At 60.5% G+C, this 21,858-nt stretch overlaps 5 protein-coding genes across 6 annotated transcripts; 1 reads left to right on the top strand and 4 right to left on the bottom strand.

The window, feature by feature from the left end:
- Positions 1–1,743: 1,743 nt before the first annotated feature.
- Positions 1,744–3,675, top strand: JDV02_008419 (uncharacterized protein; the record flags this gene model as incomplete). Its single annotated transcript, XM_047990014.1, has 1 exon — positions 1,744–3,675. The coding sequence occupies one exon, from the start codon at positions 1,744–1,746 to the stop codon at positions 3,673–3,675; it is 1,932 nt and encodes a 643-aa protein (XP_047846020.1).
- A 555-nt stretch (positions 3,676–4,230) lies between these two features.
- Positions 4,231–6,227, bottom strand: JDV02_008418 (uncharacterized protein). The gene is made up of 2 exons (XM_047990013.1): positions 5,461–6,227; positions 4,231–5,157 (listed from the first exon to the last, which is right to left on the bottom strand). The coding sequence occupies exons 1-2, from the start codon at positions 5,911–5,913 to the stop codon at positions 4,345–4,347; spliced, it is 1,266 nt and encodes a 421-aa protein (XP_047846019.1). The 5' UTR covers positions 5,914–6,227; the 3' UTR covers positions 4,231–4,344.
- A 1,401-nt stretch (positions 6,228–7,628) lies between these two features.
- Positions 7,629–10,732, bottom strand: SCT1 (Glycerol-3-phosphate/dihydroxyacetone phosphate acyltransferase). 2 transcript variants are annotated; one of them, XM_047990011.1, is made up of 2 exons: positions 10,154–10,732; positions 7,629–10,024 (listed from the first exon to the last, which is right to left on the bottom strand). In XM_047990011.1, the coding sequence occupies exons 1-2, from the start codon at positions 10,427–10,429 to the stop codon at positions 7,901–7,903; spliced, it is 2,400 nt and encodes a 799-aa protein (XP_047846017.1). In that variant the 5' UTR covers positions 10,430–10,732; the 3' UTR covers positions 7,629–7,900. The 2 variants fall into 2 exon arrangements, with proteins under 2 accessions (XP_047846017.1, XP_047846018.1); XM_047990012.1 differs by having other exon boundaries at positions 7,841–10,732.
- A 994-nt stretch (positions 10,733–11,726) lies between these two features.
- JDV02_008416 (RING-type E3 ubiquitin transferase) lies at positions 11,727–14,495 on the bottom strand. Its single transcript, XM_047990010.1, has 2 exons — positions 13,319–14,495; positions 11,727–13,265 (listed from the first exon to the last, which is right to left on the bottom strand). The coding sequence occupies exons 1-2, from the start codon at positions 14,231–14,233 to the stop codon at positions 12,069–12,071; spliced, it is 2,112 nt and encodes a 703-aa protein (XP_047846016.1). The 5' UTR covers positions 14,234–14,495; the 3' UTR covers positions 11,727–12,068.
- A 2,787-nt stretch (positions 14,496–17,282) lies between these two features.
- JDV02_008415 (uncharacterized protein) lies at positions 17,283–21,049 on the bottom strand. The gene is made up of 2 exons (XM_047990009.1): positions 18,403–21,049; positions 17,283–18,343 (listed from the first exon to the last, which is right to left on the bottom strand). Exons 1-2 carry the CDS (start codon positions 20,774–20,776, stop codon positions 18,243–18,245), a joined length of 2,475 nt encoding a protein of 824 aa, XP_047846015.1. The 5' UTR covers positions 20,777–21,049; the 3' UTR covers positions 17,283–18,242.
- Positions 21,050–21,858: the final 809 nt, after the last annotated feature.

Raw genomic sequence — 21,858 nt, 5'->3', positions numbered from 1 at the left:
ACAACAAAGGATGATGATGACGGAGAAGGGGAAAGGGCATGCATTGCTCCCCGTAATCTCGGCTCATATATCCCACTTCTTCACGGCGGGCCCCCGACTGAGCCACGATCCTCGCATCACTCACTCACTCTCTGCGAATCAAATCAGTACCTACCTACCATGAAGATGAGGAGACACTGCTGCTGATGGTTTAGAAAGCCGTCGCATGTGGTATTTTGGTACAGTATATTATCCTAGTATAGCGAGTCATGCCATCCCACTCGCTCCCCTGTCCGTATGCGCGCGCACCTCTCTGGCTCTGACATTGCACCACGTACTGGCTGTTAACGTTAAAGTCCGCGTGCGAGTGAAATGGGTCTCATCACCTCATTCGACCAAGGACACTTGCTTGTTGGTGACGCTGGTACTCTTTCGTATGGATGGGTACGACCGGGGGACGAGGAGGGCCCATTGAAGCACTTTGTGTGTCCCTGCGCAAGTCAGGGGTATGGCGGCGTGCATGCGGGTGCGTGCTTTTGTCCATCCGATAAAGATGACAGAGAGCCCTCAATATCGGGGATGATGCCTCCTATGGATTGAACATCATCAGATGAGCTGTAACATGCAAGTCCATGTCGGCCAGCATTGAAGCAAAGCAAATGTGTGCCACACCCGGCTCTTGCTCGGTTTCGACGATGTCTAGGCTCTCTTGTAAGAGGGGGGGTAAGTTACCTACGCTTCGATTTCCGTGCCCTCGCCTGGGGAGAGCATACATACATACACATGGACCTACTGATGAGCACAACGTAAGGGATAAGACCCGTTTCCTTTGAGGTAGGCAATGGCCGCCCCGTCGGCGGCACCGCACGCACGCACCCCATTGTTGATGACGACGATGCACTCACTAATAAGCTGCATACTACTATATCTCCGTCGCCAAGGCGCACCGTCCATAGTAGCAGTATGTATCCCAAGATGAGAACAATAAAGCATGGCCTGCGCATGAACCCCCTTCATGTTCTTGGGGCGACGGCGCTTTATTACGTAGCACCGCGCGCACGTACGCATGCACGCAGTCCCGAGCTCATTGTGGATGTGTTTATGCGGGCTTGGTTAATTTTTTTTTATTTTTAAACTTTAAGTTGTGACTGATTCATGTTGAGCAATGCGTCCGTCCGTCCCGACGTGGTCGTCGCTTTGACTCTGATCCCCCTCCCCCCCGGGGCCCATCAATGCCACGCCCCCCCCCCCCGGGTTACCTCCCATCTCATCAACATTATGCCTACACGCGCACGCACAAACTCCGAACCTCGCCTGGGAAGGGAACAAAAACGGCCACGGCGAAGGGGGAAAATATATGGGTGACATGGTATCGTCTCATCAAGATTGCCAAACTCCAGTGGGCTTCTCATGCGGCCGTGCCGGGGCCCTCCTTGGTTCCGTTACGCGCTGCTGGTCACGGCCGTGGCTCCGGATCGGTCGACCTTGGCCGGTTATTTAGTCAATGTTCCCATCTCGTGTCCGAGAAGAAATCCATTTCTCGGGGGGTTTTGAAACTGAGTTGCACCGTTGTTTGATCCGGGAAAACCACACTCGTTCCTTATTTTGTACACATAAAGCCTCCCGGGCGAAACACACGACGAAGCTTCGTAGCCTGAGCCCACGCCTGAAGTAGCAGTTGAGGGTTCTCAAAGGGCTACCCCTTTTTTCTTTATTCCATCCCTTGATATCTCTCTACATCTTCGTACAGTCTTATATCTAGCCATGAAGTTCTCCCAGGCACTCGTCGCCTCCTGGGCCACCCTCGCCCTTTCTGCCCCGGCGATGCACGCGCCGGGCAGTGGCGCTCCCGGCGCCGGAGGCTTGAACGTTCCCCCCGTTCCGGAGGTCGACAACAATATTGACCAGGCTGCCAAGGGGCCTACGTCGTCGCCGCCGCCGCCGCCGTCGTCCGGTACCAAGGGAGAAGACGGGGAGCCGGGCGTGGTCGATGAAGACACTTGTGAGATCCTGGCCGAGGATGGCCAGGACGGCGACGAGAAGAACAAGAAGGAGCAGGATGGCTCCGGCAAGGGGGAAGACGGCCAGCCCGGTTCCGGAGAGGAGTCTAAGCCGCAGGTCCCCGGTGCGCCGACCAGCACCATCTCTGCTTCCACGCCCGCTCCCACGCAGTCTGGCTCCCCCACCGACAGCCAGGGAGAGGATGAGTGCCTTCCTGAGGAGCCCGCCGATGGTGGCGAGGAGCCCAGCGGCCCTGCCCCTGGCGAGGAGTCTTCTGAGGGAGGCGAAGGAGGTGATGCGGACGAGTGCGAGGCCGAGGACGAGGCCGAGGACGGCGGCAAGACGGACGATGCCGGAGATGACGATGAGTGCGAGGGCGACGACGGCATGCCGGGCACTGAAAACAAGCCCACTGGTCCCAACGGTAGCCAGACCCCCGGCCAGGACGGATCCAAGGTTCCAGGTAAGATGCCCACTGACGGCTCGGATGGCGACAGCTCTTCGCCTCGCCCCGGGCCTTACCCTTCCACGGGCTCCGACGGAAGCGACGCTTCTCCCCCCACGAGGGGCCAAGATGCCGACAACGAAGGGGTCCCTACCCCGGGCAAGCCAGGCCAGGGAGGCGATCGCCCCAATGGGCCCTCCCGCCCGGCCAAGCCTACCAGTGGAGATGCCCGTCCCCAGGGCCCTTTCTCTCCGGCTAAGCCTGGCAACAAGGGCGACCGCCCCTCTCCCGCGAAGCCTGGTTCCTCTTCCCCCGATGATGAGGAGCCCTCTCAGGGCGGCGAGCCTGTGACCTCTCATGACGACGACAACTCGCCGACCCCTGGTGGCTCTGGCAAGTACCCTGACAACACCCGCCCGACTCGGCCCTCAAAGGTCCCCGGCAAGGGCGGCAAGTCCAAGACTCCCAGCGGAAAGGTCCATAGCGGTGACTCTTCCTACCGCAAGACGTCCACTTCGAGCGAGTCCAGCCGCAAGACCAACGTCAACATCGAAAACGAAACCGAAACGGCTTGCGAGCAGGGTCAATGCGGCGGCAGCTCTTCCCCGCCCCAAGACTCCTCCAGCACCCCAGGCAACGGCCCGTCCTCGCCCAAGGCGCCAGGTCGTGGCAAGACTCCCATCGGCTCGTACCCTGACAAGGACGGTTCTCCGGGCTCGTCCACCCCCAAGGTGCCGGGCACCAAGGGAAAGGGCCCGGTCGGTGACGACTCCTCCTCCTCCCCTTCGACGCCTGGAAGCACGCCCTCCGGCCCTTCCGACACTGAGATCCCCGGCGGCAATGTTCCCAGCAAGCAGCCTCCCTCTGGCATGCCTGGCCCCAATGTTCCCGGCAAGAAGACTCCCTCCGGCACGCCCAGCAGCACCGGGAGCGAGACCACGACGCCCTCTGCCGACGGCGAGGACGGCGACGAGTGCGTCGATGACAAGGAGGAGGAGCCCAGCGCCGAGGATGACGAGTGCCTCCCTGAGGAGGAGGACAAGACCGAGGAGGACAAGGCCGAGGAGGACGAGTGCGTCGTAGACGAGACCGACTCCGCCACCCCTACCACCGGCGCCGAGTCCACCACCACTCCCACCGCGACGGCCAGCCCGGACAGTGACAAGCCGAGCACCGAGTCTGCAGACGATGAGTGCCCCCCCGACTCGGACAACGAGGTCGACTCTGTCCTCTCGTCGAAGAGCGCCTAGACGTCCCGTGATTGGCCTCCCCTTTCCCGTTTACCCACCCCCATCTGTTTGTCATTGAGAGAAATCCCTTGTTGAACATGGGACAATGTGGACCCGTGGTTGCAGAGCAGCAGCGTGGACTTGAAGAATCCCTGAGGCTTGGCGAAACAGGTGCTGAAGGCCGTGTGGGCATGATGCGCGGTAAAGGGGGGAGGCATCTAGGGGCATTTTCTCCTTTAGTCTGGCAGGACTTCGTTATTTCCTTACCATGAGACAACTTCTCCTTTTGTCCCCCAAACTTATTTGCTGGCCTTTCCCTTTGCGTGCGTGACCTTGCGATGACATGCCTGGTATGCATACCATCAGGCCCGGCAAGATAGGAATCGTCACGCATCTAGAGAGACTCAAGACTAGAGACTGGTCCCGGGTGGACTTGAACGGTCTCATTTGCTCACCCGGTACTATGACGAAGTGGCTGCGGCAGTGAAAAGCCGCCACTGGTTTGCTTGGGTCATGATGCTGTTCCTTTGTATTTGGTATCTATGTGTGTAGCAAGCCCCCCCTCCTGATTCTACGCCCCCATCTTTCCAGCGTATTAGATGTCTCGTTCTATCGTCGTAATTCTCGGCGGCGGCGGCACGCGTCCTGCACTTCCATGGTCTGCTCAGGTTTTCTCGATGTCCGTCCCTTCTACCAGCTCGTCAGGCCCTTGACGCGGTCGAAGCCGCCTCTCAGCTGGGTCTCGGGCTTGACCACCTTGCCCTTGAGGACCGTATAGCGGACCAAGTTCTCGCAGTCCTCGGGCTTGACGCGGGCGAGCCAGATGCACTGCCCGGCGCCAAGGCCGGCGCTAGTGTCACTGTCGCCGTCGCCGGGCTTGCCGTTGGCGCTGCTGCTGTTGCCGTTCGCCACGCCGTTGCCGTTGCCGTTGGCGGTTCCGTTGGGATGGTGGGCATCCGAGGCGGAATTCTGCTCATCCTCCTCCTCCTCGTCCTGGCCAAAGGCGTTGGGCCGGCGGTACACCATGACGTTGGCCGAGTACTTGTGGCCGCCGACGTGGCTGATGAAGTAGATGCCGACGCCACCGGGCCGCTCGTCGTGCAGGTCGCGGTACAGGCCGAGGGGCCGGAGGTGGCGCTCGAGCTCCTTGCGCAGCAGCGGGGCACTCTGGCCGCAGCGGGCGTCGCGCGTCTTCTGGCTGCACATGAGGATGACGGCGCTGTGGGGGCAGGGGCGGGTGAGTAGGTCGGGGATGACGGAGGGGGAGGAGGAGGAGGAGGGATGCTGCGGGCTGGGTATGGAGCGCGGCAGCGGCGTCGTGTTGCCCAGGGGCGAGGTGTTTGTGGGCGCGCGGCTGATGAGCTCGGCGATGAGGGTGGGGACGTTGCGGGGGTGGACGCTGTCGACGAGGGTGAAGGCGGGTAGGAGGAGGACGGTGGTGGGCTCCGAGTAGTCGCTGGTGTCGTGGGGGGTGGGCATGTTGGAGGCGGAGAGCATGAGTCGCTGCGGGAGGAGAAGGTCAGCGAGGTGGCTACACATGGGGGGTGTTTTTGAGGTGAGTGAGTTGTGATGTGTGTGAGTGTGAGTTGAAGGTGAGTTGAAGGTGAGGTGAGGTGAGGTGAGGGTTGAGAATGAGGCTATGTGAGCCATCACCACCATGATGATGATGATGATGATGCTCACTCACACAATTTTTCCCGACTCTGCCCCCCGTCCCACTCCAACCAGAAAGCAGCAGCAGCAGCAGCAGCAATGACAACAACACCATGACGAAAAGCGGAAAGAAGGAGGAGGAAAAAAACTCACCCCGTTGGTGGGCGCATCCGCCTTGTTTATAGCCTCCATGACGCTACCCTTCTCGTCGGCCACGTCGCGCACCCAGTCGGTCTTGCCGGTGCCGACGAGCAGGTGGGTGCTCCAGCCCTTGACGTGGCCGTACATGAGGTCGTCCTCATCGATCTTGAAGCCGCGCGGGTAGCGCACGGTGCAGCTGTCGCAGTCGTGCAGGCACTCGTCGCCGTCGCGCGCCGGGTCCGTCTTGGCGAACAGCTCCGTGACCCCGGGGGGGCCGGACCCGGAGCCGGACCCGGAGCCCCGGCCCAGCACCGACGACATGAGAGACTTGAGCGAGACGGCCATCTTTTGCTTGACTGGCATGCGCGGCGGAGCTGCTGCTGCTGCTGCTGCGCCTGGGCGTGGGAGCAAGGAGGAGGAGGAAGAGGGCGGGGGGGCGACGTTGGCGGCCGAAGGGGGCGACATGGCCCGGTGATGGAGGCCGATTCGGCGCGAGCCCTTGCACTATATACGGCACAGACCGAGAAGGGGAAGAAAAAAAAAGGGGGGGGTCAACCCGTCGATGACTGATGGGTTAGTCGTCAGGATCCTCTCAAGTACTGCTAGCCCACGAAACCCACTCGGCGGGCTGGGGCACGCGCGTGGTGTGTGCTGCGGGAGAAAATAATTTTGCAGGCCGCTAACTAATTTGCTGCCGCCAGAGAGAGAGGCCGGGAAGGGATCCGAAGCTGAGCCCCGTTATCAGATCCGAAATGTTGGGGTAGGATTTTGACCTCCGCGGGGGGGGGGAGGTAGGTGGGTTGTTGCGGCCGTTGCGACGGGACAGACAGGACAAGCGCTCCGTTTCAGGCAGACTGGCCCGGAAATGGCTGACTCGGATTTTTGGCGGTGGTGTGTTTGCGCGCCGGCAAACGCAAAGCCCATTCGTCGTCGGTCGTCGCCTTGCAATAAAGCATGTACGTACTTCGTATACTGTACTTCGTACTTTATAGGTGAACTGATCACGCACTGAAAGGAGCGAGGAGGGCTTGGCTCCCCTATCAACAAGTCAAGGTAACAAGTAATGAGGACAGCAGTGCAACCCAAATAAAAAAAACTGTTTTACAATGCCCATCGACCGACTCATTTATAAGCCAGTCGTAGAGGCCGACGTCAGCGCACACGTCGTCGTCCACCACCGCCCTTCCCCCGCTGCCGACGACCCGGCACAGCGTGTTCTGCCCGCAAAACGCCGCGTAACTCCGAGCTCACCATCTGCACGCACGCACACCCCAGGAATTATCAGATCGCCCTCAGAGCCTCCCTCCTCCACTACTAGTACTACATAGCAGTACGCGCCCCACCTTCCTGGATCACTGCAACGCACCCCCCGCGTGCCTGATGCTGCCCCGGGCGCTGGCTGGCCATCAGTGACTGTCAGGAGCGATACCTATGTATGTATGTATGTATGTATGTATGTATGGACCTGCTTACTCCGGTCTAAGCATGTAGTAAACTTGGTCATTGCCTTATCATGACGAGTTGTGTCATTTAACTTAGTACCTAGTAGTAGCGCTCGAGCCCCCCCCCAAAAGTTTGAGCTTCACAGGGCGGCAGGCGCAAATCCGAACCTCCGCCCACCCCCGTCCTTTTCGCCCCGCCGGAACGCTGACCGTCGGTTCGCCAACGGCGGGGCGCTCATTGGGCGGGAATCGACAGGCAGTGCTGCCTGCCTGCGGTGGTGTCATATCGGCCGTGCATCTCGTGCGAGTTCCCCACAGGACCATCCATGTCCGTACGAAGTACTTGCTTTGCATCCTACGAACAAGAGGACGTACGCACATACTCATACTTTGTGCCTATATGTCAGCTTTCCTTCGTGGCAAATAGGTCAGTACGTAAGTAAAATCGTCCTTGCTCGCCTACTCACACATAGACAGGGCGGCGGCGCCAAAGTTGTCATCTTCCTAAGTGGCCTTACATACCGAACCCAAGTACTTCGTACGTAAGGCATGTTCGAGGTGCCAACGTAGGCAGATACTTGGTGGAACAGATAGCCAACAACAGCCGCTCGGCGGCACTCACTACTCAAGCGCAAGATATTCTGGTAGCCTGTATGAAACGAGCCAATACACAGAGTGTCGACTCGAGACGCTTGCTTCATGAATAACACACACAGTGACCGACCGCCTTGTCAGCCACCCACCAGACACCACACCACCGGCACGGCGCAACCCACCACGGAAACCTCCTCAATCACATGTCAACAGGAAACTCGCTGCTTTCGTTCGTCGTCGTAGAGACCCTACAGTACATGCAAGCATCACATATAGCACAACAGAGACCCAAGTGAAAGACGAATAAAACCCAAATCACCATCCCTCTCCCTCTCTCTCTTCCCGTCCCGTCCCGTCCCTTCCCTCTCCTCCCTTTCTTTCGTGGGCTTTGTTCCTGTGTGACAGTAGTAGTCACCTCAAATGTTCTTTTTCCGCGCCTCGTCATACTCCTCGTCCACCTCGCTATCCGGCCCGTAGTCCCCCTCTCCCTCTCCGCCGCCGTCTTCCTCGTCGTCGTCGCCGCCGCCGGTCCGCATCCGCACCTGCTCCGACTTGCGCCTGCGGTCCTTCATGGCCTCGCGAATCTTCCTGCTCGCCTCGTTGAAGCCCTCGGCCGAGTCGAGCGTCGTGAAGCCGCTGATGGGAAACGCGCTGGACCCGAAGCCGCCGCCGGCGCTACTAGACCGCGACCGGCTGCGCGACCGCGACGGCGGTCGTGTCGAAAAGATGCCAATCTTGCCAATGTTGCTGAACGAGTCGTTTCGCGGCAGCGCCCGGCTCGACTGCGTCGTGCTGCGCCGCGACAGCGCCGGCGGAGACTCCACCGCGCCGCTGCTCGACTGGTCGCTGTCTTGCCGTCTGTGCCGCCCTTCGGCCCCCGCGCCCTCGGCCCTCGACACGTCCGGCACCAGCCGCGTCTTGTCGAAGTCGGGGAACATCTCGGGCCCCAGCTCGTTGATCAGGTCCGTCACCTGCGCGCTTAGCTCCGCCCGCCGCGTCCGCAGCTTGTGGATGCTAAAAGTCGACGTTGGCAGCAGGCACAGCACCAGCGGCCGCAGCGACTTGAAGATGTCCATGCCCACCTCGCCGAACCGCAGGGCCGCGAACGCGATGCCGATGAAGACGGGCCACACCCCCAGGTACACGAGCCACAGCGGCACCCAGCCCGGCACGTAGCCCCATGCCCGGTCCTGCCACACCTTGAGCACCACCAGGATCGAGTACAGATGATACAGCGTCGGCGCCAGTCCCAGCGCCACCAAAATCTTCCACGTCGCCATCACGTCGCGCCCCCGGATCTTGACCGTCGACCCGGCCAGCGCCGTCTTGGCCTTCTGCCGGCTGATGATCTTGGTCGCCACGAAGACGGGTGCGAACATGAGCAGGCCCGGCACCGTGCACAGGAACAGCACCAACAGCTTGGCCGACCGATACACAAACAGCACCAACACCTTGAGAATCGACATGCGCGCGTACTGCACCTGGTGGTCCTTGAGGTTGAGGTACCGCAGCTGCGAGTTGTACTCCTTGACCGCCCCCGACAGCCGCGCGATGCGCTCATCGTCCTTGTATCGCTCGTACCCCATGGCCAGCCGCCGGTTCAGCTCCACCACCACCGGCAGCGGCAGCTTCTTGCCCGTCGGGTTGTACAGCCTGCGCGCCGCCTGGATCATCATGAGCGTGTCGTAGTCGGGCGCTGACACCGTCACCGAGCTGAGCGCCTGGTATACCGTGTCCAGCACCTGGCCGATGGCCTCGCGCCGCTGGTTGTTGCGGTACAGGTCCACGAGGTGCTGCGGGATCTCGAACGGCGCCCCAAACTCCACCACGGCCCGCGACCGGAACTTGTGCGGGTGGAAGTAGTTCATGCCCACGGGCACAATCTTGAGCCCGCAGCCGGGCGACTCGGCCAGCGCCCCGAGCGCCATGATGGCCACGCCCGCCTTGAGTGGGAGCAGCTCAGTGCGGTCGTGGCTGCCGCCCTCGGGAAAGATACCCACACAGCCCCCGCTTCGCAGCCGCGCGAAGACGGCCTCGTAGACGCTCGTCTGGTCGATGTGAGGCGCCAGCTTGTACTTCGTGCCCTCGAAGCCCGGCGCCGGGCCCTTGAGCTTGGTGTTGGTGAAGCGTCCCTCGGCATCGAGGTCGTCGCGCCCGGTGAGCTGCTGCAAGGCGAGCCTGCCCTTGAAGGGGCGCTTGATGCGCACCTCCTCGGGGCCAATGATCTGCGCAATGTCGACGCTCGCGCCCGTAGTCTTCTTGCCTGGTGGGAGGAAGAGCATCCCCTGCACCTCTCCTTCTCCCTCGCCGAATTTGGTGCCCACGCCGCGGATCAGGGTCGGGTCGTTGATGGGGTCTGGCAGGTAGATCCTGCCCGTCGCGGGCTTGGCCGAGTCCTGGGCACGACCGACGGGCACGGAGCCAACCTGCCGGGACCCCCAGCCGATGAAGCCATGGACCGACTTTTGCGCAATGAGCAGCGACACGCGGCGGTTGGCCTCGTGGCGTAACGTGCGCTGGAGGATGAGGGCGTCGACAAACTGTGCGGCAGCGGAAAAGAGAGCGTATCAGCATTTGCAACATCACCACACACGGAAGATGGGGGGGAGGGAAATCGAAGTCACACGACCATGGCCGGTAACGCGTAAAACATGTGCGCTCTAGCTCACCTGGTTCGCGTGCGGCGCGGCGACAAACAGCACCGGGCCCGACTGCGGAACGCGCCAGGACCCCCGCGGCACGACCTCGCGGAAGAAGAGATCGACGAGGTTGCCGATGACGTATAGAAACAAGTCGTACTTCCAGTTGACCATGGGGTACAGCTCCTTTTTGTGCGCGCTCTCCTCGTCTTCCTGTCGCCGCCGCCGCTGCTGCTGTTGCTCGTCCGCGGTCGCGCCGGCGCCGGCGGCCGGTTCACCGCGTCGGCGCTCGTCCTGGGGCGCCATGGCGTGCCACGCCCGGGCGGGCAGACTGGTGCGGAGGGGTTTGGTGGTTAGGAGGGAGCAGGAGGGGCGTCGGAGGACGTGGTAAGTAGAGACGCTACTCTCTCATGCCAGCCCTTTGCGCTCTATCTGCGTCACTCTGCTCTCGTGCTCGCCGGATGTCGATGTCGATATGATACGCACGCGTGGCGTGTTGCGAGGACGAAGTAACCCTGTCCGTCGCCGGAGGGCAGTGAGATAGGCAACGTCTCGGAGAGGAGAGCGGGGGAGGGGGGCCGCGAGCGGGCGTCGAGGAGCTGAGCGCGGCTGCTACTTGTGGCGGCTCGAGGAGGCGACGTTGCTCGTCCCAAGATAGGTAGGTTGGCTGGCTACCTACCTTTGTGTGCGGATAGGGATGGTGGTTGGGCGGCCGGCCGAAAGGGAGGGGAGGGGCGGAGGGAGGGGCCGCTTTTTCTCCAGCCTGTCTGTTGGTCGAGTCTGGCTGTCATTCGGAGTCCTGGGTGAGGTGAGGTGAGGGGAGGTGAGCGAGGGGTTGGTTGGCAGCATGGACCTCGCTCAATTCAGCCTAACCATCCATTGAAAAGCTTCCAAGGTTCCGTGGGGCCATCATCAGATACCCGTTGCTGCCCGCTCCAAGCACGACCTAAACATTCAGCTCCGGGACGCGAGGTGCCAGTGGATTTGATAAGGTACCTAAGGCAACAGGTAGCCTACACCTTACAGCAGGTGTCTGGCCTGTAAGGTAGGCCCGAAGTGACCTGAACCAGCGGGGCCGCTGGGCCGCGCCCGGCGACATCCACGGGTGCCAGTCTACCTATGGAGGCGTCACACGCTGGGGCAGCTTCGGGCCTTGGAACCTCCATCCGTCCTAGCAGGAACACCAGGACCAGGACCAGTTGAGTGAGCCCGCAGTAAAGAAAAAAAAAGTCCGCCCGATATCCATCCAGGCGCCGTGCCGTGCCGTCTCTCCCACCTTTTGACCCAAAGCTTCGGCCGCGACTAGTCCTACTGCTACTATCCCCCCCCCCCCCCTTCACCGAGATCAGCACATGGCCGGCCGGATCCTGGATGGCGGCCAGCCGAGGACGTGCGCAGCCGCCGCCGCCGCTGCTGCTTTTTGGTCCCGCCTGTCTTGCCCGACCGAACATCTCGGTGGCCTGTGACGCCGAACGACGCCGCCGCCGACGCCGCCGCCACCACCACCGGCCGGCCTTTCACGCACGCGCACATGCAAGCCGTGGCGCGCCAACGCAACCTCACATCTCAACAGAATTTTTTCCCCCCCGTACCTGCCCCCTTTGTCCCGCTTTCACCTGCATGTATAGCGGCCCTCCCGGCGGCCCGGCTTCAATGGCACCCAGCGGGCTGGCCGAGATACGACGACGATAACAAGCCTCGGATTCTTTCTTCGCCCCTAGGTTCGCCACAAATGTCAATTGCTTGCTCACTCAAAACTGTCAGATTGCAAAGTGGCGCTTGCATCTGATGATGGACTCGCATGACACGCGCCTCCCCCTTCCCCCACTGACTATTCTAGCCGACTTTCAACTCCACTTCCTCCACTCGTGGGGGACACAAACTGGAGTAGTTCAAGTTTGGGGGGGGGGGACCGAACCGAGCTGTGGTCCGCCGAGCCGTCCCATCACTTCCTCCTCCTTCTTGCCTTCTTCTCCGGCACGCTCGCGCTCCCGCCCGCGACCTCTCCCTCCTCTAACTGGCCCTCCTGCTCCAGCTCCTTGAGCTTCTCCTGCCCGGATATGAACATGCTGAGGTCCCGGTTCATCTCCTTGAGCTCCGCATTCTCCGTCTTGAGCTCCTCCAGCGTCTTGCGCACCGCCTCGCTCTCCGCCCCGAGATGCTCGATGCGCTTCAGCAGCCCCTCGTTCACCCGCTTCTCCTCCTGCAACGACTTGCCTAGGCTGCGCGCCAGGGTCTCCGACTTGGCCGCCTTGCTCCGCTCGCGCTCCAGGTCGCGCTCCAGCTGCGGCATCGTCTCCGCACTGAGAGTCTTATACTTGTCCTCGAGGTCCCTCAGCCGCTCCATCGTCTTGGACGACTGCGCCGCGCTGCTCTCCGCTATCGCCGATGCTTTGGCTGCCTTGTCCACCGTCTTGCTGATCAGATCCTCGTAGTACGCGCGTTGGGACTCCAGCTGGCTCGTAATGAGATGGGTGTACTCCAGCCCGATGTTCTCCAACTTGGCCCGCGGCACCACGTCTTCTTCTTCGTGATGGCCCCTGGGATTCCCACGCCCCGGCAGCTCCACCACTTTGCCGTCGCCCTTATCGCGGATGAGCCTGTGCACCCACATGTCACCAGCATAGTCCCACACATGCTGCGTCTCGAGCTCCAGGGCAAAGCAGTGCGCCGTCTCTTTCCAATGATCTTTTGCGTGCCCGCCCTTGTAGCGGCCGCAACCGACGTAGCCGCATATGAGACAGATCCAAAGATCGTCAGTGCAGTCGCAGACGCTGCAGAGGTTCGAGGCCGATGAACCAAATGGCTGGGAGTATGGGTTGTCTGGGTCGCTCACGGACCCTTCTGATGAGGCGCTCGTGAAGCGACACACCGGACACCCGGCGCCTTTCCAGTTCTGCAAGCAGCTACAGTGAAAGACATGAGAACACGGAATGGTCATGAGACCGTTGGTCTCGTCCATGCGCTCCAGACAGACTGGGCACGTCGGCAGCTCGATCAGATTCGGCGTCGGGGGCGGGAACGGTTTTAGGCTGTTGGACACGGTCGACGATGTGGAAGCCTCAGCATTGTCGCTCCGTTGTGGTCGTGTCGGCGTCTCAAAGGTTATCGACTTGACAAACACCGCGTGGCAGACTTGCGGCTGCCGAGCATTAGCTGCTGAAGTCATGACAGGAGACTCAACCCGCCACTCACCTCCATCGAGTTAAACACCTTGCCGTCGAATTCCTTCCTCCACTGCTTCGCCCTCTTGCCGTCTCGAAACTTGAGCAGTACCAGGTAGCGGTTCATCCGCGATGTCATAACCATCCGGCAGTGGCTAATGCCGCCCATCCACCGGTCTCCCACGAAGCCCATGAAGTCGCCCGGCGTCATGTACGCCGGCACGGCCGGGATGCAAAGCGTCGTGCACGAGTCCTCACCCCCCGGCTCGTCCGCCTCATAGATATTTTGTTCTGGAGCATTCAGCTCTGGGGACTCATCACCCTCTCTGTAGAAGTGAACGACGCCCCATCCCAGCTCCGTATACCGACCCTCGAGCGGCACGTACTCCGCCTTGGTCGCGGTGCCGGCGCCTCCAAACGAAGGGCCGAGAGTTGGTGCCGCTGCTGAACTACTCCTGCTCGTCTCCTCAGCCATGTCGTCCGGCGACAAGGGGTCAAAGGACTCGAGACTGACGCGGCCGAACCGCCAATCCTGAACCGCAGTCTGCGGCTTTATCGCTGCCGTCGGCAGAGGCGGCGGGTAGCTCTCCGTCCGTGCGAGCCACTGTCTCTCGGGCACGACCTCTACCGTCCGCCCGTCCTCGTGGTCTGGCGCTCGCGTGTCTCCGCAGTCTATGACGCCGCGCGCCGAGGTTCGCCGTACGCTCTCGTCTGCCAGGGGAGCCGCTGACGCCTGCCTGTCGCCAACTTTATAGTTGTTGAATCGAGGTATCACTCTTGAAGTCGGTCGATCGGGCCGCGGGTGTGATGGGAAATCGTCAAAGGCCGACGCCTCGTTGCTCGGCAGGTAGACGCCTCTGGTCTGCTCCGCGAGCGCCGCCGGACGACCCGTGGGGTCTGGAGTAGGGTATAGCTCGAACTTCAAGTGATAAAAGTACGAAGGCATCGCCTCGAGCCGTCTCTGACAATGCCGGGAGCCGTCGCGGTCGCAACACTAGTACGTGTCCGTCTGCCTCTGGGACCAGGGTGGCGACGCGCTGATGCAGACGCCCAATGGCAAACGAAGCGCTCAAGGATCAGGGAAGAAGCAAACTTTCTTCCAGAAAGCTCCCCGCGTCTCGTAGGAGGGCTACGTCGGGCTCGCATGGCTGCCTCGTGCGCCGTCAATGTAGGGAAGAAGCAACGGAGGCGTGGAGGGACTGCCAAAGTGAACGGCGGGGCATTTGGCAGCCGACGGTGGATATTTTCGGTCCGGTGGGACATACTTGGCACGACCCACCCCATCAGCGCCCGGTGACGCATCGCGGATCACCCGCACATCCACGAGCAATCCGTGCTACGAAGAGAGGCTCACACACATGCACAACGCACGTTCATTACTCTGACTGTGGACAGTCTGTATTGGCACGCCCCAGAAAGGGTACGCGCGAGCTATGCTAACCTGATATCAATGCGGCCGAAGCCAGTCATGCCCGACTCCTGATCCGAAAGACCATCAAAAAAACGCCACTGCGCTGGTGTTCCCAGTGCAAGTCATGAAAACCCAAAGACAACACCCTCGTAGCACCTACTGGCCACCACGAAGGCGCAGAACGAGATGCAGGGTGCTCTCCTTCTGGATGTTGTAGTCACTGAGGGTGCGGCCATCCTCCAGTTGCTTGCCAGCAAAGATAAGACGCTGCTGGTCCGGGGGGATGCCCTCCTTGTCTTGGATCTTGGACTTGACGTTGTCAATAGTATCGCTTGACTCCACCTCCAACGTGATCGTCTTGCCCGTCAGCGTCTTCACGAAGATCTGCATGCCACCACGCAGGCGAAGCACCAAGTGCAAGGTCGACTCCTTCTGAATGTTGTAGTCGCTTAGGGTCCGTCCGTCCTCAAGCTGCTTTCCGGCAAAGATAAGGCGCTGCTGATCCGGAGGGATGCCCTCCTTGTCCTGGATCTTCGACTTCACGTTGTCAATCGTGTCAGACGACTCGACCTCCAGCGTAATCGTCTTTCCGGTCAGGGTCTTGACAAAGATCTGCATGCCACCACGGAGACGAAGGACGAGGTGAAGAGTCGACTCCTTCTGAATGTTGTAGTCGGACAGGGTACGGCCATCCTCGAGCTGCTTGCCTGCGAAAATCAGGCGCTGCTGGTCCGGAGGGATGCCCTCCTTATCCTGAATCTTCGACTTGACGTTGTCGATGGTGTCGGAAGACTCCACCTCTAGGGTGATAGTCTTTCCAGTCAGAGTCTTGACGACTGCGCAGCGTGTTAGTGACGGATTCATCGGACTCGGGGTTGTTGGCTGAACATACAAATTTGCATACCGCCACGGAGGCGGAGGACGAGATGGAGCGTCGACTCCTTCTGAATGTTGTAATCAGACAGGGTGCGACCATCCTCGAGCTGCTTGCCTGCAAAAATCAGGCGCTGCTGGTCCGGAGGAATGCCCTCCTTGTCCTGGATCTTCGACTTGACATTGTCGATGGTATCCGACGACTCCACCTCGAGGGTGATGGTCTTGCCGGTGACTGCATGACGAGTTAGTCATCGCGTGCGAGGGCGGACGAGCCGGAGATGACGCGGCTGGTCGGAATTACTCACGGGTCTTCACGAAGATCTGCATGACGACGTTGGCGCGGGTATCGCTGCGAGAGATGATGCGGAGAGCTGTGCGATGCGGAAATGTCCCAAGGCGGCCGAGAAGTGTGGTCGGGGATGTGGTGCGAGAAAGAGGTTTGAAGGAGAAAGAGGGGGCTTTGTTGGCGAACAGTGGGAGGAGGCCGTTTATGTATGACACAGGCGGCAGGCGACGGGATGGAAGGCTGAGGGGGAAGAGGAGGAGGGGGCGCAGTGACGGGGGGCGGGCACGGTTGGCTTGGGTGACCGATTACGCCTGCGTCAAGGCGTGAACAGGGAGTTGGCGCATGAGGTGGATGATTCATCAGCCAATAGCGCGGGGCGATGCCTGTCCGAAGGCTCCAGAATCAGCCGCCGGTTCACCGTGACAAGTGCTGTTCAGTGCCCGCGTGAGTGCGTGCCTGCGCGGCCTGCGGCGCGGCAGGAGAAGGGAACCTAGACGGTTGTTTCCGGTACAGCGCCGGACGCGGCGCAGGGCGTGAGACACGCTGTACTGAGGACTTCATGCTCAGTTGGTCTCGTTGCCACTGATACGTACCTAACGACCTGCCCTGCCGGGGACGCCTGTGGCGCATGAGCACCGTTGAAAAGCGGGGCCCGCACTGCGCTGACCTGACATCCTGAACCAAAAGCCCCCGGATGCAGTCCATCAGGAAAGCTGTGAATAATCCGAGTCTGGTGGTCCGGCGATGCCGCCGAAGCGCATGGAACGCCAGGATAGCTCTGCAGAAATTTCCTGTACTCGATTCCACCTTCCCGGAATCGTCGTTGTTGCTTGCCCGCCTTTGTTTGACTGCCTATCTGGCACCCCGGAGCGCGTTCAACCAGCGCTATCAAGGTCCACGTTCGCCACATCGTACCATCTCAGTGAGCTGGTGGGCTTTTGCGGGGGAAGGGCGATGGAGGCTGGGCTGGTGCGCGGCCTGTGACGGCGTGAGTCCAAAGGCTCTCGAGTCTCCACCCTCTGGTCCTCCTCCCAGCCAGCCAGCGCACTGCTCGCGGACAATCTGCCCTGAGCACACCACTGCTCTGGATCAGCACGCACGCCAGCAAAGCAAAGCAAAAGCAGAGTGCTTCCTCGACCCCGGCCACTACGACATCGCCCACCACCATCGCCTCAGTCTTCACGGCTCGCCCTCGGATGGGCCCCCCTCCCCTCGCGGCCGCGAAACCGCCAGCGCGTCAGCAAACAGCTCGTTAGCTGCGAAACGCGAGAGCGGGGAGTCCGAGACCGCCGCCCACAAATCCGCGCGACGGGCCGGAGGCGCCCCCCAGTCCCAGCGCGACAACGACGTCATTCGCGCAGGGGGGGAGAAGGTTGTGACTCGGCGACGGCGACCTCCTTGATTTCGAACCCTACCACCCGCGGTTATCGCTTCACGCGCCACCAGCGACGAAGCTGTCGAAGACAAACGCGGCATGGTATTATTCGCTAAGAACTTGTCAACTACTACTGACAAGCTGGTTGAGGCGTCCTCGGCTACGTAGCATCGTCGTGGGGGAGGGGCCAACCAAGTGGGACGCTGTCGACGCCTGTATTGTAGTCTCGATGCTAGTGTCCAAGGCCCTTTGCAACGCACCAATTGTACAACAAGCTCAGGCCAAATGTCTTGACACAATACAATCGTGCACAATAGCTATGTTTTCCAGTGACGATCGTCGATGGGGACTAGAATGCCTTGATATATTGCCAACCAACAACGCAACTAAGTTTGTGCCTCTCTTTGAATCCAAACCTCCCCACTTCTACTGGCAAGGCAATGCTGGTCAGCGTCCCGCTTAACAGACCTCCCTATGCGCGTTCATCTAAAGCCGCAAAAGTCATGCTCATCTTTCGTTTCCCATAAGGCGTGAAACATGATCCTCCTCTGCTGCGTGAGAAAAAAATGACAGGTCGCTTTCCGATTTCGTTGCCTCTGCCAAGAGGGCGTGTCCCGTGTCTCCAGATATGATGCCACCGTTAATCAATAAATGCGTCTTCTTCAAGTCATACATCGTTGGGTAAGCTGAAAAGAGTTCGTTACAGGGTCGTTACACATTTGCTCCATGTGTCAGGTAACTTCGTGCCGTATGTGCGGTGACCAGCCGCCAGCGGAGAATGGTAATGTGATATCCGAGGCCCAGCATGTCCTATTTCGAAGACTCACATCGCATCGCTTGCGCAGAGTCGCATCGAAACGCCGTCGCTGAATGACTGCAGAGGTGCGGTCCAGCTCCGACGGTCCAGCCGGGCGTGTAACAAAGGAGAGGAAGGCCGCCGGAAAGACGTGCCGGATATTAAACAAGCATGCAAATAGATGGGGTATCATGCAACAGAGAAAGTTCTCTCAGTTGGCGCGGATGACAAGCTTTGACAGGAACTTGTTCGACAGTGAGTCAAAGTCGTAACGGTCAAACTTGCTCTCCTTGCGGGTTCGCAGGTACGCCTCTGCATGTCACGGTTAGCTGAGCCTTCAAAGACCAGTGAAAACAAAATGCGCCACTCACCATGCTTGATGACATGTTGCCGAACCTCAGTCATAGCCTCGCATACCGAAGTGTTGTTGTGCAACAGGTGTCCATGCTGGCGGGTGTCCCAGTCGGTGAAGGCGGGCAGCTTTTGCGAGATGGCATGGAAGAGACCCACAATAACTCCAACGGGGGTCGTTTCCATGTCGTTACAGAACTTGTTCACCGCTGCCGGGTCGGGCACGCGGTAGTGGCAATCAAACTGCATCTCCTCCCAGACCGCGAGCAGGATGGACGCGAGCATGAAAATCGTGGGCCAGTTCTTCATCTTCTCGCCGCTGTACACGCCCGAGTACAACGTAGAGAGCTCCTCCAGGATGTCCTTTTGCAGCTCACGCCACATATCGGCGAGCGCACACTTGATCTGAAAGTTGATCATGACGGGCGCGACTGTGCGGCCATAGAACTTGGAGTCTTCGTCGTCAATCTGACCGTCGAGGCTGACCTCGGACCCTTGGTTTTCCACCATGGTGATGTGCATAGTCAGGTTGTACGCCAGTACGAGCTTGAGGGCCTTCTTGATGACGGTCATGCCCTCCTTCACGTAGAAGCGGTGAGCGGTCTTGAGGATCTCAGTGATGAACGGAGTGCCTTCGAAATGGTCGTCGATGAAGTCCTCGAAAGGTCCATCGATATGCTTGTCGAGATACTCGGCAAGAGCATCGATGCGGACGCCCTCGGCTCCGACATCAAGCTTCTCGGTACGGGTCTCAAAATCGATGGGATCCTGGTCAGGCTGGGTCGATTCGACCCATTCGACGGAGAAGCAGCCTTCATCGGCAACGTATACCTCGCGGACCATGACTGGCAGGGCGAACCCATAGCCATGCGTGATCCACATGAGGGTTTCCTTTTGGGAGAAGCCCTTGACGTTGTAAACAGAGACACCCAGGTCCATGTGCCTCTCGTAGTCGGCTTTCCAGTCCTTCATGAAGTAGCCAATGTCTTTGATGTCAATGCGAGTGCACGGAACCTGCCAAAGGCGGGCGTGAGACGGCTGGCAGCCGGCGCAAGGCTCACCCTTGTCGCACGTCTTCTTGAGGAACTTGCATCGTAAACAAGCCCGGAGCTTCCTGATTTCACTGGCCTGCTTGCGCTGCTCGGGCAAGAGAGGTCCCTTTCTCCGGCCAACCTTCTTCTCCACGGTGCCATCCTTCTTGCCGTTGGAGGTGCGGCGCACAATAGTCTTGGTTGTCTTGGTGATGGGGCTCTTACGGGGTCCGGAGTTGCGCCGCGCCGATGACGAGGGCGGCGACGTAGAGCCAGCGCCGCTACCAGGGCTGTGGCGGCTGGCGGCTACGGACTCGACCTTGATGGGCACGGGAGCGACGGCGGCAGCCGGGCTCACGTTGTCATGGGAGTGGTTGTGGCCGTCACTAGAGAAGCAGTTCCGGTGGCTGTGACTGTCCTGGTAGCCGTCCGAATCTGGGGAGAAAGGGGAATAGGGGAACGGGGGGATCTCCTCAAAACTGCCGAATTCGAGCGAGTTGGCGCCGTCAGACGAGTCCGAGTTGGTACGCAGGTGGAGTGTCTGAGACGGATTGAAGATGGCTGCGTTCTGAGCCTGCTGGAACTGATCGAGATTGTGGTGATGACCCCAGTCCACCATGGCCCATCCATCTCCGGACGACGAGGGCAGCGAGAGTACCTCCAGGTACGTCCCGGTGGGCGAGTTGCTTCCGACGCTGCCGAGCCGGGGAAGACCGTCCATCTGCAGCGTGTTCTGCAACTCCTGCCAATTGTCCATGCCGGCATTGCCCCAATGCATTGCCTGGGCCGTTTCCTCCATCGAGGGCATGGTGCCAAAGGTGGACTCCAAGAGGTTAGCCTGAAGCGCAGCCTGCGTGGAGGGGGGCAGATAGTCGAGAGGGTTGGGCGGGAAGTTGGGCGGGAAGGCGTTGAAGTTCATCAACGTCGACTCGTGGAGGAATTGCGCCAGGTCCGGAGCCGACAGCTGCTGTTGCTGATGCTGTTGTTGTTGTTGCTGTTGCTGTTGATGCTGCTGCTGCTGCTGTTGGAGAGCCCAATCGGTAAGGGGGTTGGTCGCCGGCTGGAAGTGCGGGGGATGATGCAACGGCGAATGCTGGCTGTGAGGGCTCGACGAGCTGGATAGCGGCGACGTCCCCTTGCGGTCGACGGGGGAGCTGGCCTGCGGGCTCGTGGTTGTCGTCGCCATTTCGAGGGGTATAGGCCAAGTTCTTGAGCTGGCCATGATAGCGGTTGTGGCGGCGGCCTGGGACGTGGAGCTAGGCGTGTAAGCGAAGGCGGCCGTGCGGTCGCGATGGTGCTGGTTGAAGGTGAGGTCTAGCAAGGCATCGTTTCCGCCATTTGCACTGCCAAAGTCGAAGCTCATGCTTGGGGAACAGCGGAAGGGACCAAGGGGAGAGGAGGCGAGTGGCTGTCGAATGCGAGATCTGGCGATATTGTATCAAGTGACACCGCTCTTTCGTTGCAGGGCCGACGCAGAAAGTGGACAGGAGATGCACGAAGTAGGAAACGAGGAAGACGGGGGCACGAACGGGGCGGACGCGGTTTTCGCAGGGCCGGCCAGCAGCAGAACAGCCCGTGGCGCCGCAGCAGTAGGGACCTGACGACGGCGAAGCTCGTGTGGGCTGCAGGATGGAATGGATGGCGATGGAGAGAGCCCGCGGACGGGCCCGAGTGAGGGGGTTGAAGGAAGAAGCGGTGAGCGGTCGCCCAGCCCCAAGCCCGGGATCGGCAGCCAATGGCGGCCCGCCAAAGCGCCTGAGTATCTGCACACCTGTGGAGCCTAGGCCGGGCGATCCAGCGGGCCAAAGTGCGCTGTGGGCGGAGGAGTCTTGGGGGGCTAGTCCGCCCAATCAGTGGTCTGTCGGCGGGCCGTGGAGGCGGGCCTGGGCTGGGATGCAGAGGATGGTGGTGACCTGGGCGTCCACTGCCACGACGGGCGCACAGTGCAGACATGCCCGCCCGCACGATCATCATCCCGGTCATCTCCTTCTCGTCGTCCTCGCCATTTTTCCTCTAGCACGTCGGCTTGTGTGTGTGAGCGAGCGAGCGCCTTGCTGGTCGGGCTGGTCTGTCTGTCTGTCTGTCTGTGTGCGCTCAAGAACGACCAACCATGTCGCCGTATCTCGGCCCAGCCGTTTTGGGCGGCGGAAATACCCACTCAATTTCCATTCGACTGCCGCGGGGCGGTTCGCTCAGACACTCTTTCTCTCTTGTCGCCTTCAACAACGTTGCTTTTGCCGCCTGGCTGCTGTCGCGGTAGTGCCTTTTCTCGTGGCTTCTCCCTCGGCGCGGTACGGTGCGGCGCGGTGCGGTGCCATGTGAAGCGGCTGCGCTGTGTTGTGCACGACATACACATGATCGAGCCTTGCTCGCATCGCCTGCATGGCTGCCCTACAGGCCGACGAGGCGTCACGCACATGAACGAGCAACGATAGGTTCCCCGAT

This window comes from Purpureocillium takamizusanense, chromosome 8 (assembly GCF_022605165.1).
Source record: "Purpureocillium takamizusanense chromosome 8, complete sequence".
Taxonomy (NCBI): domain Eukaryota; kingdom Fungi; phylum Ascomycota; class Sordariomycetes; order Hypocreales; family Ophiocordycipitaceae; genus Purpureocillium; species Purpureocillium takamizusanense.
The sequence above is the reverse complement of the archived record's forward strand: the minus strand, read 5'-3'. Positions and strand labels throughout refer to the sequence as shown.